Source organism: Alosa sapidissima, chromosome 23 (assembly GCF_018492685.1).
Source record: "Alosa sapidissima isolate fAloSap1 chromosome 23, fAloSap1.pri, whole genome shotgun sequence".
NCBI lineage: Eukaryota > Metazoa > Chordata > Actinopteri > Clupeiformes > Clupeidae > Alosa > Alosa sapidissima.
In genome coordinates, this window is record NC_055979.1 from 22,222,809 (window position 1) to 22,242,486 (window position 19,678).

At 42.3% G+C, this 19,678-nt stretch overlaps 1 protein-coding gene across 1 annotated transcript; it reads right to left on the reverse strand.

Moving 5' to 3' along the window:
• Positions 1–879: 879 nt before the first annotated feature.
• Positions 880–19,665, reverse strand: mfsd14ba (major facilitator superfamily domain containing 14Ba). Its single transcript, XM_042080218.1, has 12 exons — positions 19,338–19,665; positions 18,153–18,251; positions 17,572–17,634; positions 16,612–16,739; positions 13,355–13,469; positions 12,037–12,255; positions 11,674–11,787; positions 10,557–10,628; positions 9,056–9,168; positions 7,920–8,017; positions 7,086–7,240; positions 880–3,801 (listed from the first exon to the last, which is right to left on the reverse strand). Exons 1-12 carry the CDS (start codon positions 19,416–19,418, stop codon positions 3,547–3,549), a joined length of 1,512 nt encoding a protein of 503 aa, XP_041936152.1. The 5' UTR covers positions 19,419–19,665; the 3' UTR covers positions 880–3,546.
• Between the last annotated feature and the right edge of the window lie 13 nt (positions 19,666–19,678).

Below are 19,678 nucleotides of genomic sequence, written 5' to 3' on the forward strand. Positions count from 1 at the left end.
GAAAGCAGTTTAGGCAGTTGAGTCTAAAAGTTGAACTGTTTATGAGCATGGTTGTAAGACCCGTCATCCTCAGAGAACCCAGATAATGACTACAGATGCCTGCCTCTAATACATCCTTCACATGTTTCATTTGGTCTTGCAGATCCTCTGCTGATAACAACAGCCTAACACTGTTTGTTCTCTCTGCTCTCTCTCCTCTTTAACCACATGCTGTTTTGCTGTTTTCCTGTTTGGATCCGATTCCTTTCAGGATGTGACTTTAACCTGTATTAGCCAGCAACAAACTGCCTCTTGAACATCCGTCTGCCATCCATACATCCATGGATCTCACAAACAAAGATGCACTCAGAAGCTCTTTGATTATGTTGGTGATGTAGGGCGTCTGCCCAAAAGGCGTCCTCCCTCTGAAGAAACTTGTTTACCAGTCTAGAGCCTCCATTTCCTCACTTCATTGCACTGCAGTAATTCTCGTTTGTTTTCTTCTCTCTTTATCTCTCTCCTTCCTTCCTTCCTTCCTTCCTTCCTTTCCTCCAATATTCTGTTCTTCCCATTCTAATGCTTCTGCTGTCGGGGCTGACACGACACACCCCAGTCAACATTGTGTATCAGGTCCATCAGCACACTCCTGCAGGGGGAGACGTTGATGGCCATTCAGATTTGTTGGTTGGCTTGTTTGCTTTTCTTGCTTCCTTGTTAAATGACCTAATAATCTTACTAATGGTTGCCGTTTGGACACATGCGGCGGATGTGACAGCAAGCCTTGGGGGTAAAGCTTATCCATCCTTACAATCTTTTTTTTTTCTTTATCCTTCATTCACTAAGGACAAAACAAAAATACAGAACCACATCTCCACACAGTGGTCAAAAAGTGGTACTGCAGAGTGTAATGAACAGACATAAGTCATTCTCTTGGCTGTTCTTTTATTATTAATTTCAGCTCTTTACAAGATTGACAGACAGGACAAGTTTATTATAAATACATAGCCTGTGTACATCTTAAATGTGGTGTCATTATAGAGCAACCACAGCTGCTCAAAGCACCCAGCGTTATTTTCCCCTTCTCGTTTGGTGGCAAAAAACGAGACAGCCATTCTTTAGGCACATCTGTTATGACCTAAACATGTAAAGGTGCAAAAAAAACACCAGGACTTCCACAGACGCTGAACACACTTGTCAAACACATTTTAAAGGTGACAATCACTCTCATAGGCTCCCAATCTGTACAGTCACATATACGAACAACACCAAGACCTCATCTGCCTCCTTCACACATGGAAAACACTTGTGACACTACTTCGACAAAACACACACACAGGTGCCATCTCCTCAAAAAAATATAGCTGTCAGGACATCCTTCTTCTTCTTCAAGTCATCTTCAATACAGTGCAATCTAAATGAGCCTTGCATTTATTTACATTGCAATTATGATACATCTCTTATTAGAGTTACAGGCTGTGAAGAATATACACATAAGACTCTCTTACTCTCTCCACCTCTATCTCTCTCTCCCTCCCTCCCTTCCTCACACACACACACACACACACACACACACACACCCCGACACGTACACACAGAGACAAACAAACACATAAACTGCAATCATTAACAGTGGAAAACTGCCTCAGTGGCATCATTGTGTGGAATCTCTTGTGGCAGACCATGTAAGGGACTGCAGGTATGGTGATTTCTTATCGCAAGCCACTTGCCCAAGGCCAATCTGGGCACATTTTCAAGCTCTGCCCTGCCCAAATTGAATGCATTGTGTGTATGAGCGTGTGTGTGTGTATTCTGTGTATCAGTATATACGCTCACAACAGCCTTTACTGCTTATTTGTTTTTGTGTGGGTAAAAAGTAACAGATTCATACATACACATACACACACAACATTTCTGAGACACACAAACATTGATAGTGAAATCTTCCATACCCTATCTGGCAGGGGCAAATATACTGCGTTAACTACACACTATAAACATCTGGCAAATTTCTGCAGGACTAGTCAAAGGGAAATATATACTCTATATGTACAATCTGGGTCTGTCTCACCAAGCTGTCTTTTTAGTTAGTGATCCCTTTTCTTGTTTGATACCAGAGAAAGAGAGGGAGAGAGCGAGAGAGAGAGAGAGAGACAGAAAGAAAGGAGGAAAGAAAGAAAGAGAAAGAGAGATGGACCATGGCTATTCAAGCAAATTGTAGTCGTACTCAGATAATGCCCTCCAAACCTGAGGTAGCTGGTGAAGCAGTCTCTCACAAACATTTGAGATGTGAAGATGCTTTTTGGTTAAAAGACCCCAACCTCTGCGATAAATACCAGAAACCCCAAAAATGCTTCCAATAAAAGTATATAAAACAAGTCCCTTTTCTCAAAAGGAGACAAAAACAGTAAAAATATTAATAGAATTATCAATAGAATAGAAAGTAAAAGAGCAGTGCTAATGTCGTCAAGAACATAAATATGAACTTACATTACATGCAGGTGGCATATAAATGTTATGTACAAGATATAGATCTGAAAATCCGAAAAATTAACTAAGTGTTATGGAAAGTAAGATCATCATAAACAGTACTGCATAGAACTTACTGTATATGTACTGTACATGTCTAATTCACCAGCCCCCTAGTTGGCTGCAGGAAGTCTCTTCTCTCTAAAACTGACCTCTTCCAACGAGCAGCAGCAAGGGGAGATTCAATCACATACATCATTCTCTAACGACCATATATGTGCCATTAGATGCGCTCCTGAATCTCCCCATGGTCAAGTTCAAATCTACATCCTCCTCTAGAACTTCAAACCTACAGCTTAGTCACAAAACCTAGAGGCATACATTAGCAGTAACGTTCAGTACCAAATCATCTCACCACACTTGTGCAAAATGTCTACCTTAACCTTTGAAACACACACAATTTTGGACACCTTACTGGATATGTAGTGGAACTTCAAGATGTGTTAATTCCGTATGCGATTAAATTCTACTGGCACCCTGGTAGCCCCTGGACATTCCGACTCACTGGTCCCTTCTTCTGTTATGGCTACTTAAAATAACACATTCCCACGGCTGTATTTTCAAACGACAGGGGAGCCATCTGTCTGGAATAAACCATTTGCATTTGGAACCAGGCCTCAAGCCAACTCCATGGATATTGCAGAGACTAAACTCCCCAAACAACGCAGAAGGAACAGTCCTCGAGAATCATGTCCCCACAACATATTCCCTTACATCAACAAAACAGAAGTAACGACACGTTAAAATCACACGGAGAAAAATCTCTCTCTTTCTCTCTCGGTGTGTATATATATCTATGTGAGTGAGGGAATTCGTAACTGATGAACACTGGTAGTTCACTTGTAGTGTGGCAAAAATTGGTCCTGTCCCCTCTTCCTTCAAGAAAGGTAAGGAAAGAGTCTCACAACAAAAAAACGGTGTGGCCCTCCTCACACAACAACCCCCCCCACACACACACACCGCAGGCACGGGGAGGTGTTGGAATCACGAGGTCACACACAGGGAAGGCGGAGAGCCGGGAGAGGAGAGGCGTATCACACGTCACACTTTGCTGTCCTGCAGCAGCGGCTCGAAGTCCAGGTCGTCCTCGCTGCCGGGCAGCGGCGCGTTGATGTGGGCCTCGGGCAGCTCAGCGCTGCCGCTGCCACTGGAGATGGAGCTGGTGCTGGTCTTGCGCGTGTGGCACAGCGCCACGTCGGCCTCGGCGCTGCGCTCAGGGATGAACATCGCCACCAGGAAGGCCACCACCACCGTGCACGCGCCCAGCAGGAACGGTGGCCCAGGGATGATGCTCCTCTGTGAGGGGGGGGGGGGGGGGGGGGGTGTGAGGGCACCAACATCAAAACACACATGTGAGGACTAGGGCTGCAACTAACGATTATTTTCATAATAGTCGTTTTTTTTCTTTTTTTCGATAAAATGTCAGAAAATTATCAGGGTTTCACAAAACCTAAGATTATGTTCTCATGTTCTCAAATGCCTTGCTTTGTCCACACACCAGAGATATTTAGCTTACTGTAATAGAGGATTAACTAAAAATTAAAGTATTCAAATTGAAGAGAATTCTGAGGTACTTTCCTTAAAAAAAAAAATAGCAAAAAAATTCTAAAATAGTTGGCAATAAAACAAAAAGCCCTATTTAAACACGGAGATCTGACTTATCTTTAACATAAGCTAAGTAAGTAAACACCAGTGCATCTACATATTCAAAAGATGTACACCACCTAGGGCTGGGCGATATGGCTGAAAACTGTATCACGATATAAGTATTTCATATCGGTCGATATCGATAATTATTGATTTTTAAAAAAATCTATTTCAGATAAGGACCAGAAGGGAAAAAAAGTTACATTTAAACACTTTTATTTTAAACTTAACCTTCATCTGATTTTAATTACCTCAGTTATCAATCAAAGCAAACAGGGAAAAGAAATAGCAACACAATCACGAAAAACACTCAAATAAATAAATGTGCACATAAGTCTGAATGAAAAGCAGCACTGGTTGAAGCCTGGAAATATTGTAAACAAAGTAGCTTAATTTGCTAGTTTATCATAGTCTACTGGTTAGACTGTTCAGTTTCCCCACGTGTGTTTAAGTTTCAAATTAATACTTTTTCTCCATGGGACAGGCCCGTTTGAGTCTTGGAAAATACTTTTCCATTTGCATCGGGATTGAAATGATTAGAACTTAGCAGTCAATTTGAATGCAACAGTTTTGAACAAATTCGTGCCAGTGTTACCAACTATTTCAAATGAAAAGTAGCTAAAGCCAGCTCCAAAAGTCGCTAAATGTCGCTAGATGACGTCACGCACTAATTTGCATATTAATTACGTCAGCACGTCGTACCCCCTCCCCCCAAAAAAATAAAATAAATAAAACGGTGATGGCCCTTTAATTCCCTTTTACTCCTGTTTGCTTTTCTCCTACTCATATAGGCATTTGATACATTTGATTTAATATAGCCTACTTGTATATTTATTGATAGGCTACAGAAAGTAAAGTAAAGTGTAGCCTATCATCTAGACTACACTAGAGCATCAGGTGGCTGAAAAGCAGTCATTTCCAACCTATTCACTGCTGCATCTGCTTTGCACTGCTTGAAGTCTGATTATAATGTGACCATAGGGTAGCCTACACGCAATGTACCCTTACGGCAATAGCTATATTTTGGATATATTTAGGCTACATAATATAGGCTTAAATGTCACTCGGACAGGCCGATAGAATTTTTTTTTTTTACTCAGCCGACAGTTCTGCATCAACTTGAATTAACAACATTGAAGCTAGGCCTACATAGCCTAAACGAATGCTATAAGTTTTTCTATGTATGTTCGATTAACTATCTGCTTTGCTTGTGAATGAAGTTGTAGCCTACTTCCTTTGTTCAATTGTTGAACGATGCTGGCAAGCGTGTCCCTGTTTCCCTGTCATCATGTCATTGCTCTCGTCTCCTTGACTCTCTTGTTGTAATTTCACCCGTATAGTTGCTGCACCTTCCAATGAGTGTTGTCTGAGATTAGATCTATAGAACATCTACTTCCTTGTAATAAAATGGGCGGATACTATATAGGCCAGTCATTCCTTTTATAATGATGGGGCAACGCTTTGGGCAAATCCGCGATGTACAGTAATTCACTAACAAAACAGGCATGAGAGGGGAGATTTTCTGATGTTTCCACAACCAAACAGAGTTTGCCATCTTTGCGAGAAGATTCTCACGCTTTGAGCTGCTGCTGGGCAAACCGAAGGATAACGCAAAGAGAAAACAAAAGTCGCCAGACACACGAAAAAGTCGCCAGATTTGTTGTCAGTCGCTAGATACACTTTTCAGTCGCCAGAGACGTCCAAAAGTCGCTAAATCTAGCGACAAAGTCGCTAAATTGGCAACACTGATTCGTGCTGCGTGCTAATGATGCTAACCGGATTTAATAGCAATTTAGCCAGTCGTCTTGCACGATTGTGAATGTTTGGATTACATGTGCATGAGGAGGGATGCTAACCTAGAAATCTAGATGCACCCTAGCGGCGGCAAATTAATTTGCTCAGCCTGTACGTCTAGTATCAAAACATAGGGATTTCTATTGGCTGACGCTGTGGACGTCATCCAATCACAGCGCTCTATTTTGTTAGAGAGTCTAAAGGCGGGCTTAACAGGATAACGACAGTCCTGCGACGGTGAACAACAAGGAAGGTGGCTATGGCGAACGAAGAGCGTTTGTTTGAATCGGCGTTGGCGTCAACTTGAGGAGTTGGACTTTTTTTTTTTTTTTTTTTGAAAGTTGAGCAACATAATGCACTTAAGTCCTTTCGAAGAAGGATGTATTTGCAGTTTTGCCGACCGGATACGGATATGGTCGTAGCGCTGGCCTATTGCATGCCTAGGCAGTTTGAAAGACAATTCTCTGCCTGCCACTTAGATTAAGCGAGGTGAATGGTTCGATTCCAGACTATACATTTCAATGATATAGGATGGCCCGCCAGGCTAGAGGGATGCGCCTGTTGAGAGGGAGAGAGAGAGAGCACGGGGCAAGGATTCACTGAGTCTGAGTTGAGGTAGGCCTACTTCTATCGCCTACTCTGGTAGAGTTGCACATACAATGCAAGATTTTTAGCCTATTTATTTATGGACAACGTAAGGCGGGAGGTGTGTGTTTTAATTATCGAATGTTCTATCGAACGTATTTTTTATTGATATCGATTGCATGTCTATTGCGATACATATCGCTATCGTTTTATCGCCCAGCCCTAACACCACCAGTTTATTACATTTTAATTGAGTTTTGTCTTGGTGTTGCAAACTTGCCCCGTTAGAACACTATAGAATTTTATTTATGATAAACAGATCAGAAAATATGCCGTCTACATTAAGTACCTTAAATGCATCATTGTGCCATACCAGGTCACAGACTCTATTCCACCAGAACAAGCTAATTTGATAACATGTCATAGTCATTTACAAATTACAAGCTTGGAATACAAGCATCAGCTAGATAACCGAGTCTGAATCTCTATGTAGCTTGTTGAAACTGCAGAAAATAGCGATTTGTTTTTAGCGCTCAGCAGCTTTGGATCCCTACCTCAGGGGGGCTGATTGGGGCAATGGGGTAGCCGGACTCAATGGGCCCAATCCCGTTCAGCTCCACGTTAAACATGAAGAAGATAAGGCCGTAGAGGGCAGGACCCAGGCCGTTACACAACCCTCGGATGCCAGTGATCATGCCCTGTGCCAAGCCTGGGGGGGGGGGCAGAGAGAGAAATTAATGAAGGGAATAAGAGAGTAAAAAAGAGGAGAGAGAGAGAGAGGAGAAGAGGAAAAACATGGTGAGATGAGAGAAGGGAAAGAGAGAGGAAATGGAAGAGAGAGAGAAAGAGAGAGAGAGAGAGAGAGAAGAAGAAGAAGAAGAAGAGGAAAGACATGGTGAGGTGGGAAGGGAAAGAGAGAGGAAACGGAAGAGAGAGAGAGAAAGAGAGAGAGACAGAGAGAGAAGAAGAAGAAAGACATGGTGAGAGGTGAGAGAAGGGAAAGAGAGAGGGAACGGAAGAGAGAGAGAAAGAGAGAGACACAGAGAGAGAAGGAGAAGAAGAAAGACATGGTGAGAGGTGAGAGAAGGGAAAGAGAGAGGGAACGGAAGAGAGAGAGAGAAAGAGAGAGAAACAGAGAGAGAAAAGGAGAAGAAAGACATGGTGAGAGAAGGGAAAGAGAGGAAACGGAAGAGAGAGAGAAAGAGAGAGAGCGAGACAGAGAGAGAGAGAGAGAGAGAGAGAGAGAGAAGAAGAGGAAAAACATGGTGAGATGTGAGAGAAGGGAAAGAGAGAGGAAACGGAAGAGAGAGAGAGAGAGAGAGAGAGAGAGAGAGAGAGAGAGAGAGAGAGAGAGAGAAGAGCGAGAGAGAGCGAGGACAGTGGCTCACCTTGCTTGTCAGGGTCAGCGCTGCGGGACAGCAGAGCGCTCACCGCAGGGAAGGTGATGCTGGACATGGCTGCCACCGCCCCCGCTGCCCACATCATCCTGCCCAGCACAGCACAGGGGAGAGAGAGGTTACACACACACGCACACAAAACATACAGACACATATAGACACGACACACACACACACCAATACACACACACACGCACACAAAACATACAGACACATATAGACACGACACACACACGCACACACTCACATACACACAAAACATATAGACACGAGACATACACCAATACACACACACGAAACATACAGACACGACACACACACCAATACACACACACACAAAACATATAGACACGACACATACACCAATACACACACACACACACGAAACATACAGACACATATAGACACGACACGATACACACACAAATACACACACACGAAATATACAGACACATAGACACGACACACACACCAATACACACACACGAAACATACAGACATGACACACACACCAATACACACACACACACAAAACATATAGACACGACACATACACCAATACACACACACGAAACATACAGACACATATAGACACGACACACACACCAATACACACACACACAAAACATATAGACATGACACATACACCAATACACACACACGAAACATACAGACACATAGACACGACACACACCAATACACACACACGAAACATACAGACACATATAGACACGACACATACACCAATACACACACACACAAAACATATAGACACATATAGACACCAATACACACACACATAACATACAGACACATATAGACACGACACACACACCAATACACACACGCACACAAAACATACAGACACATATAGCCAAAACACACACACACACACACACACACACGAAACATACAGACACATATAGACACGACACACACACCAATACACACACACACGAAACATAGACACATATAGACATGACACACACACATGCACACACACAAGGTTTCACAGCATAAAGACACACTTTTAGAAAAAACAAAAAGAGATACACAAACACCTGGTCTCTCAGCTAACAGACAGACGAAAAATGCTCTCACACACACACACACACACACACACTCACCAGGGCTCGGAGCCAAAGCCGTACCAGGCCAGCTGTAGAACCTGGAAGCCGAGGCCCAGCAGCACCGTGTTCTTGTTCCCAATAGTCCTCATCAGCAGTGTCAGCACCAGCGTCTACCACAGACACAAATCAGCACAAATCAACAACCACACACACACCGTTTAGTCTAAGGCACAAATCAACAACCACACACACCGTTTAGTCTAAGGCACAAATCAACAACCACACACACTGTTTAGTCTACAGGCGTAAATCAACAACCACACACACCGTTCAGTCTACAGGCACAAATCAACAACCACACACACCGTTTAGTCTAAGGCACAAATCAACAACCACACACTGTGTTTAGTCTACAGGCATAAATCCACAACCACACACACTGTTTAGTCTACAGGCACAAATCAACAACCACACAAACTGTTCAGTCTAAGGCACAAATCAACAACCACACACACTATTTAGTCTACAGGCATAAATCAACAACCACACACACTGTTTAGTCTACAGGCATAAATCAACAACCACACACACTGTTTAGTCTACAGGCACAAATCAACAACCACACACACTGTTTAGTCTACAGGCACAATTCAGCACACATCAACAACCACACACACTGTTCAGTCTACCACAGGCACATACCAGCACACAACAACCACATGCACCCTAATATAACACCCAGATAATTCCTACTATTAGACCAGTGTGTGGTGATGGCCTCTATTTATTGAAAACCAGATACACTGTTTTGTCTACCACAGGCACAAATCACCACACATCAACAACCACCATTTAGGCCCTGGGCCAGGAGCTCCTTCTGGTACTGCTTTTCACTACCACCATTGTCATCACCATTACTGATATAAGAATTTAGCAAAACATATGTAATTACAATTAGTACTTACATGCTAGATATTATACCACCTTATTTGTGTTAACAAGTATTGCAAAATTGTACTGCTATAATTAGTTTATCATTTGGCTGTTAACAATCGCATATATTTTAACTTGGCACACTACTAAGTTTGCCAACACTGTTAGCTCCAGCAAAAGTACATATTTAATTTATTGTAGTCATAATGTTCCCCCTCAAGTGCAGCATTAACGACTCACTCAACTATTCACATTTCTTCTGACTGGGCCAACTTTATTAGTATGGGTGAACTGTAACTGCTGTTTCAAAGAATGGCAGAGGTTTAATACTGTGCACAGTTCAGTTTTTAGTGGTCTGTGTCAGTCTATGGGTAGATAAAACTAGCTTTAAAAAATCAATCATTTGAAGAACTCAGAACTCTTCTTTTTTCCATCACCCCCCCACATCTAAAACACATTTTGAAGCCTCATCATAAAATGTGCAAGATTAAGTGTATACCCCGGAAGCATATTTTAAGGGGCTTTTGTCATTTGCTTAGAATCACAACTTTAAAAAAAAAGAACTCAGTGCATGTACGTGTACGTGAAGAAAGAGCGGGCGATTTCTCCCATCATAAATAAATACCTGCGCCACGATCGAGAGGATGCCCACTACTCCGATGAACACGGCTATCGTGGTGGGGGTGAAGTTTATGACCTGCAGAGGAGAGGTAAGGAGAGGCATAGAGTGATGAGGTGAGCAGGAGAGAGACAGAAACACTGCATTACCCTCTCCCTGCCCCATCAAACCCCAAATCATCTCCGCAGTGACATAAGAGCAGGGAGTGAATATCATCAGGCGCAGTCAAGTGAGAACGACAGAGGGGGGGAGAAGGGTGGAGAGAGTGAGAGAGCAAGAGAGCAAGAGAGAGAGAAGGAGAGACAGGGAAAGAGAGAAAAAGGGAGGGGAGGGAGAGAGAAGGGTGGAGAGAGGAAGAGAGGAGATAAAGAGAGACAGGGAAAGAGAGATGGAGAGAGAGAAAGGAGGGAGGTAAAGAGAGAACGAGGGAGAGAGAGTGAGTGAGAGATGGAGAGAGACTGAGGCAAAGAGATAGTGGGGGAAGGGCAGAAAGACACAACAATCTCCAAGAGAGAAAAAAAAACACCACTCTAACGGCGGCAGAACAGAAATATCTCCTCCACACACGGACACAAACTATGAAATATTCAGCCCCTTTTTCCATGCCATAACATGACATCATCTCAATGAATAATTCCCCTCAGTATCATGCGGGATTAAGTCACCTAGAGGGCACATTCTCACACTCACACTCACACAAACACACACACACACACACACACACACACACACACAGCTCTCAGCTACAGTACATCTGAGGACAGACCGCAGCCCTGCAGCAGGCTGTTCAGTGTTCAGGGTGGTGGATGGAGGCAGCCACACAGCCGTCGCCCAGACCCAACCACTACCAATAAACATAAAAATAGCCGCAGCCCTCGTAACACACCAACTGTTCTGCCTTTGCCATACCTCATTATAAACATTGAGAACCACAACTAAATGAGAATGAATTGCTTTCCATTCTCATTTGGGTTTTGAAATTCACTTCTATTATATGTGAAATATACATGTTGTCAAAACAAATATGAACAGATATGATCCTGGCCTCAGTCACTCCTGCATGCACACGCAAACACACACACACACACACATTAGTATTCTAGCCCAATAAAATAGGGCTCACCTGTCTGAGGTAAAGGAAGAAGCTGGAGTATTGTCCCGCCTCAGGCAGGTAGGACAGGAACACAGTGATGCAGATCATAAGAACAGTGGGGTCCTTCCCCACTTTCCTCAGAGACTGCAGAGTCCACAAAATACAAAAGCTTAGTACCACAAAATACCAAAACCACCAAGGTTCTGATTTGCTATTTCATCCTGTACAACATAGACATATGACATGCTTCATGTAACAATCAAACACATGGCAATGTTGGCCAATCACAGACCTGACCTTTGGGCCAGATTTGCCATATAAAAAATCCCTAGCTACGCATGAACACAGCCTTACAGAGGCTTTAGATAGACCAGAGAGAGAGCTCTGACATACAGCAAACGGGTCAGCCTGCTCCCAGGAGATGGGCGCCCCCCAGGTGTTGAGACGCATCTTCTCCGGGAGCGACTCGGGCACAGCCAGCATGATGAAGCAGATGTCCGCCAGGGCGATGAGCGTGGCCACCAGCACTACCAGGTTGTCGCCATAGCGCATCGACAGGTACGCCCCGATGGCCGGGCTTGTGACGAGGCTGGCGGCGAAGGTGGCAGACACCTGGTGACAAGGAGGAACAACAGTTTAAGAGTTTTTCACGATACTGATCGTGTACAGATAATGAGCTTCAATGGAGATAATAAGGTGTTTGAAGTAGGAGTGTCCCAATGATAACTGACACTTAAACATGAAATATAAATAGCAGGGGGGTCACTTGCGGTCAGCCTGGTTAGTGCTCAGGGAACAGGACGCAGAAGTCAGTGAGGAGACCCAAGGTCCCAGCTTTTGGTGAATTTTATTAGTGCAAACTCTTTTGCTCTGAAGAAGATGCATGGGCATCGAAATGTTAGTTGTTTTGCACTAATAAAATCACCAAAAGCTTTGTGTGCTCTGGTCCTGCTTACTGGTCCTAGATAGACCTTGGGTCTTCTCAATGAAATATAAATATTCTATACAAATTCAGTATGATGATATTAAACTTGAACAATTTATCTGGTTTCCTTTTTTGCTTACAATCTTCACCTAACTACACATAAAACAAATATCGTAAGTAGGCCTAAATAAACAATAAAACAAATTTCTGCTATAAATAGCATACTTATTATTTTAATATTACATATATTCTATAGATATTGTGACTGTACTTGATTGTGTAATGACATAGATTAGGTAAATATAAAGACAACCATATACCTGTACATCCAAACAAACAGTTTTAGGGTTATAGCCATAGTATGCAGTTACATCTCAGAAGCCACATTTATCTTCTAGTCATGTTAAAGGTGCTCCAAGCGATGCTGGGTAACGTCACTTCTGTTGATTTTCAAACAAAACAGAGAGCTAGCTCGCTACTTCCTCCCCCTCCCTCCCGTGCTGCTCCCGTGCAATTGAAACTCTCCTAAACGCGCATCTCGTCTGTGTTTTGCTGGAACAGTTTATGTTTTTAGGTTTGGTTTTAGGCTAGGTTTGCCCAGTTTGTTTTTGTTGCCGTTTTTGGAGCCTGGGCTGTCCACAGAGATCGCAGCTTTTTTTACAGTGTATTCAGGACACAGATAGCTAGCGGTTGGTTAGGTGATGTTAGCAGTAAGTGAGGTGAAAATGTTTTAGCCTAAAAAACGTGTGGCATCGCTTAGGGCACCTTTAATGATGACCTCCTTACCAGTCCATAGGCCGTGCTCCTCTCCCGCTCCTCTGTGACATCAGCCACATATGCAAAGATGACCGAAAAGGTGACAGCAAAAGCCCCCGACACAGAGATCATGGCAAAGTACCACCTGCGGGGGGGGGGGGTTAGCACAGTTACTATGTATCAACACAAGGCTAACAGTATCCATTGGGCTTTAAATCAGGCTGGAAGACAACTCTGGTTAACCATGGTTAATGCACAGACTGTAAGCCATCTTTCAGGTAATTCTACATCTATGTGTTCTTCATTCTGTATCAAATCAGACAGAATCTAGGGAAATGGTTGCTGTCTCAGATTTTTTTTGCTCAACGTTTGTCTACATAATGTTTAGGTCGATACATAAAATGAAAATGAAAGAGCTGTCATGATAAAGAAAAAAGAAAAGCTCTTAATACTCCAGACTCCCTAAGAGAGGTTGACCTCAGAGGTCATGGACAAATGCAGAGTAAGATTGTCCCACAGTACCATGTTCCCTTCATGGATAAATACGCTTAGTTAATAACATTGTTACACATCAACTTCTTCATTCTTGGCTCCAGAGGAACTCATTCTATCTTGTTCCTGAGGAACTCTATCTAATTATTTATGGTACAGTATAACATTGACACTTTGTACACCAAATATCCATACATTAAGGTACTTCCACATACACTGCAAAAAACCAAGTGTTCTTGATCTTATATTAAGATTAAAAAATCTATTTGGTATTGTTTTTAGTATGAAAAGACTTACCTAGCGCCCTCTCAAAAGATCATTTTGACTTAATTTAAGAAGACTTTAACTTATTTTAAGGAGTCTTATCAAGACAAATTTGCTCAACGCACTGGCAGACAAATTTGCTTGTTTTTAGGACAAATTTGCTTAACGCACTGGCAGACAAATTTGCTTGTTTTCAAGATCAGATGTCTTAAAATAGGTCAATTTTTTTTAAAATTAAGTCAAATGATTTCACAAAAAAGCGCTAGGTAAGTCTCTTTATACTGAAAACAATACCAACTAGTTTTTTTATCTTGATATAAGATTAATAACACTTGGTTAGATTTTGTTAGATAAGCAGTTTTTGCAGTGTAGATTTTCACGTTCCTACTAGCTGCCCCACATACTATTTTAGTCTTTTGAAAATTACAAAGAAGTGCATTCTTTCCTTGTTTTAGCCTTAATATCTTCATGGCCAGTACATGTGGAGAACTCAAAATATTGGCACATTTATTAAATATTGTATTTAAAGAAAAAATAATGCCGGATACCAAATCTGTACAAAAAAATGTCATTCTACTGTATGCACTTTTGCCAAATCTAGGGACCTTATAGAAAATCAATGAGCATGCCATACAAACATTTAATGGTTCAGTCATACTGAGAACATGTTCGTCTTCCACCCTACAAAGTTTGGGCTGGCTAGCGATGGCACTTTTTAAAATATTAAAGTGCTCATATTATGACTATTAAGTCATAAGGCAGCTCCATGCTTGCCAGTGTCAGTCCCTTTCAGAATAGGTTGTTTCTGGGGGCTGTTGCCTTAAACGCAAATGAGCTATTGTTGGCCACACCCCACTCCGAAACTGATTCCATGTTTACGTCAACAGGCAGCATGAAAAGCCAGGAAATATGAGATGTGTTGATGACATGGTGTTGGAGAATTCTCCACCACAAAACCTCCGACTGCCAGTGATAAAATGCAACTTGTTATGTAGAAATAATAAAGAATGTGTGACAAACATCATTGATGGTTTTGTTTGAATTTTCGTAGTAAAGTAGCCTAATAGTCAAGTTATTGGAGTTTAGCCGAAACGTCTGCTAAAAACAATAACCATAGCAGAATCAATTCAGACACCTGCATGTATGATGCAACATGGCCAAACGAGGTTAAATGTAGTTGATGTAGTCTATTCAAAAGGGATTTGTGAAATTGGCTGCCTAGTACCAAATGGCCTGGGACGTTTCCAGCATAGGCTAGGCCAGAGGTTCCCAAACTTAAAACTGCTGAGGCCCAATTGCAACTCTGATGGGAGGGGGTGGTGGGTGGGAATACTCAAATGTTTTGGCCGATGACGTAGACGGCCCTGCCGATACATTCAGAAACCCGTAGCTCACTCAAAACAGCATGGATGTTTTTTTTCCCCCAAGTTTGTATGGGTGTGGAAGCACCAGATAGCTAAGGTAGAGGTGCGCACATCCAAAAACGCAGGTGCAGGACAAAAGGGTCAGACAGTCAAAAAACAAAATTGAATGTCCGCACACTTGCTCCCGTTTTGCTTTTTCTTTAATTTCAAGAAAAAGCAAAACGGGAGCAAGTGTGCGGACATTTTTCTTTCATTTCACCATTGGTGAAATGAAAGAAAAAGCAAAACGGGAGCAAGTGTGCGGACATTCAATTTTGTTTTTTGATTGTGGAAGCACCAGAGACACAACATATGAATGCCCATAGTAGGGGCACACTGCAAAAAATGAATTCTAACCAAGTGTTCTTGATCTTATATTAAGATTAAAAAATCTATTTGGTATTGTTTTTAGTATGAAAAGACTTACCTAGCGCCCTCTCAAAAGATCATTTTGACTTAATTTAAGAAGACTTTAACTTATTTTAAGGAGTCTTATTAAGACAAATTTGCTCAACGCACTGGCAGACAAATTTGCTTGTTTTTAGGACAAATTTGCTTAACGCACTGGCAGACAAATTTGCTTGTTTTCAAGATGAGATGTCTTAAAATAAGTCAATTATTTTTTTAAATTAAGTCAAATGATTTCACAAAAAAGCGCTAGGTAAGTCTCTTTATACTGAAAACAATACCAACTAGTTTTTTTATCTTGATATAAGATTAATAACACTTGGTTAGATTTTGTTAGATAAGCAGTTTTTGCAGTGCACTTTAATGCCTAAACATGGCTTTCCAGATAGGGTGTTTTTTCAGGATGTTAAACTGAAGTAATATCAGGGACTCAAAAAAGAAATTAGTTTTGGGACCCACCCATTCATTCATGATATAGACATGGTTTGAACAACATCTGAGACAGCGCAGCCGAAACCATATTTGTTAAACTGACACGGAATGACCCAATGACGATCACTCAACTGCTAGCGCACCAAGGTCATAGTAACATCGAGGTGAAGTTAGGTGAAGGTGTTATGTAAACAAAATTGCTAACCCGTACACATCTACCCATGGTCGAGTGCTTGACCCGCACCAATAAAGTCCAGCTGCTACTGGCCGACCGAGAGTCAGGCTTACCATGGGCTGAGCCTCATGAGGGGGATAGGGGCGCAGGTGAAAAACACAGTCACCAGCAGGAAGGACCTCCGACCCCACACGTCAGACAGGGCGCCAATCAGAGGAGCGCACATGAAGGACAGAAGACCCTGAAGACGGGGAGAGAGGAGAGTCGTTCAACTCAAGGTTCTAGATCCATAGAAACAGCTGCAGATTAGAGTCACGCACATACAGGTTCCAAAGAGCAGTGCATCACAAAGGAAGCAATGAGTCTCAGAGGAGCAAGTGACATTACATTCTAGAGAAAGTCACACAATGTCCTTATCTTACAACAAACTAGACTATACTAGACTAGAGACACACCCCACCCTTAAGTGTCTGATACAAGTTTTTATACAAGTTTGGATACAGATGTCTGCTGAATAAATAAACATAATGTTCATTCAGGAGAGAATATTTTCTTCATACAGCACAGTGTTACCCAACAAACACACACACATGCATTTGCACAAACACACCAGCGCACACGCACGCGCACACACACACACACACACACACACACACATACATATAACCACATCCACACATAACAGAAGGTACCCACAGTTCTCATACAGCAGTGGATCATTCACTTACAGTTTCAGAAAGACATGCATACCAAGTTCAAAGAACTGAACATCCAACGCATTTGTGGGAGGAGAACGATGACTCACATCACTCAAATAGTACTGATCCATTCACAAATATCTCCAATCGAGCAGAGTGTGTCACAACAGCAATAGCTCAAAATGTGCTCAGAATCCTGCAGATGCAGCAAGGTATCGTTCAGACACAAATCCAGAGACAGATTGAAGGCATTCACACAAAGCTGGAGTCATGTAGGAAACCATTACCCTACCACCCAGGGAGCTGCGAGTCATTCAAATGTGGAGTCAAATGTCACGCTGGGATGAAAATCTAAATTTGAATCCCCAATCTCACCTTTACTCCCTGAATGAGACCATTCATCAGAAATGTGTGATGTGGAAACGTCTCCCGCAAAACCTGCAACACAAAACATGACACAAATTCACAGCTGTAGACCTTCCAAAAAAAACAAATGCAATGGAGAGCTTGTGTGCTGTGTGTAAAAGCATTGGAGCTCTGTATGTATGTGTGTGTGTGTGTGTGTGTGTGTGTGTGTGTGTGTGTGTGTGAAGGAAGTCTCAATAAAAAATAAAAAAACACTACATGTTTTTCCATTACACATTTTGGCAGGCTTTACACAGGAAATACTGGTAGCTCAAAAATAACTCCCGTTTCCATGGGATCTGTACAAGTTCGAAGGCAAAATGAAACCTATTAGCATGTTTCAAAATCTACTTCCTTGTGTAAAATTCCTGCACAAACTGTACTGTCATTAAAGGCAATGCCGTCTGACGCCATCATATCTTAGCAATAGTCTGAAAGACCAAAGGGTTACTTGAATCATCATATCTCAGCCGATAAATGCCAGGCTGAGCATGGTCACAATTCAGGGTGCATACACACGGGGAGGAGGCCACACATTGTAGGCTACTTACCGTCAGCATGGGGGTAGTTAGTAGTCCCCAGGCAAAGAACTCCAGGAAGATGACCACCACAGCATGGCCAACACTGGCTTTCCCGATGCCTGGCTGTGCCTAGCATGAACACAACACAACGTGAACTCAATATTCTTTGTAAGGTAGTTCATTACTGTTCTCCAGATTTATGTCTGTACAGATTCATTCTAGAGGTCAACCTATGTCTATGTTAAGCATGCATAGTGTGTGTCTCCCCAAGTCAAACCTGTAACACATCCACACATTGGGTTTTGCCTTGAGCCACAGTTTATTATTACTAATAATTGCTACTGTTTACAACAGCTGTTATTAGACACTTCCATTTTATCACTGCAGGAAAGGCCATTTCTGATAAGCAAACAACCCTATCTGGAATGGTGTACAAGGAACCATAAAGTAAACAGAGAACGATAAAACAATAAGCATACGCACATAGGCCATATACTCTGAAGGCGGCTTTCCATTGGTTTGGTAATTTTCATGTCAAAACACTCCCTTTATACTGAATCATTTCGGCAAAGGTATGCCCTCAAGGAAAACGTAATTTAAAGATTATGAAATAACGTTAGAGACCGTGCGACATGAATAAGTGATGCCGATAGTCTCCATGTGAACAGATTGTGCTCAGCGGCCTGGAAGCTGCCAGCTTTCCTTACTCAAGTTATGTAATAGGCCTAGCAGATACACGGACAGTGTAGCAGGTTCATCGCTGATGTTAGCGACGAGCTCATCTAAATGTTGTGACGATAACATCGAGCCTAATAAAGATAAGTTTGGTCATTCAACTGGTTAGCTTTATGGACTATCTAAAGCTTTAGGAAATATAGCCTATCGTAATTTGCTAGCGTTGTCCACAGATACGCAGCTCACCGTAGTTCACCTGTCAAGCTAGCTAAGGCTGCTCTCTGACAAAATAATTATCGACCCACGCAAACAAACAATACGACAACATTTACATTTACGTTTCTAGTATAACGCGACATCTGCCAAATTGTAGGCCTGCCACAGTCATTAACATTACTGCCGTCTGTCTGTATGAGATGGAGGGGAGGAGGCCAGCTAACGTGATAAGCAATCAGATTAACGGTATGAGAGAAGCTAGCGATAACACCAGACGGCACGAACGATAAATTCGAGGTGTCAAAAGCACGCATTCGTGCTTACCACATTCCCATCCCGCATTATAACTTTCTTGACCAATATCACACGACTGGTCCCTTTCTGTTCTTTCTCTGGAGCCATCATCTCTTCACATCCTGTAGGAATTACATAAAATCCATGCTGAGTGCATATCTTCGGAACTCCCGCTTCCTCCAGGTTGCCTTCGGGTTTAGCCCAATTGGCTAAAGTTACGAAAAATGTTTATGAAGCCTACTATTCCAATTTGTGGCTGTCACCTTCAAAACACACCAGTGTAAATGAAAACCGTCAACGTCTACACTTGCTTCGAATCCTTTCGCTTCTAGCTCCTGCATTCAGTGGTGAACTACAAGCATCAGCTGATC

Excerpts from the sequence above, each read along its gene's own strand:
- mfsd14ba (XM_042080218.1), bottom strand. The coding sequence starts at position 19,418 with ATGATGGCTCCAGAGAAAGAACAGAAAGGGACCAGTCGTGTGATATTG. Across the intron at positions 7,241-7,919 it reads CGCTGACCCTGACAAGCAAG|GCTTGGCACAGGGCATGATC; the intron begins GTGAGCCACTGT and ends CCCCCCCCCCAG. Across the intron at positions 3,802-7,085 it reads CCCCAATCAGCCCCCCTGAG|AGGAGCATCATCCCTGGGCC; the intron begins GTAGGGATCCAA and ends CCCCCCTCACAG.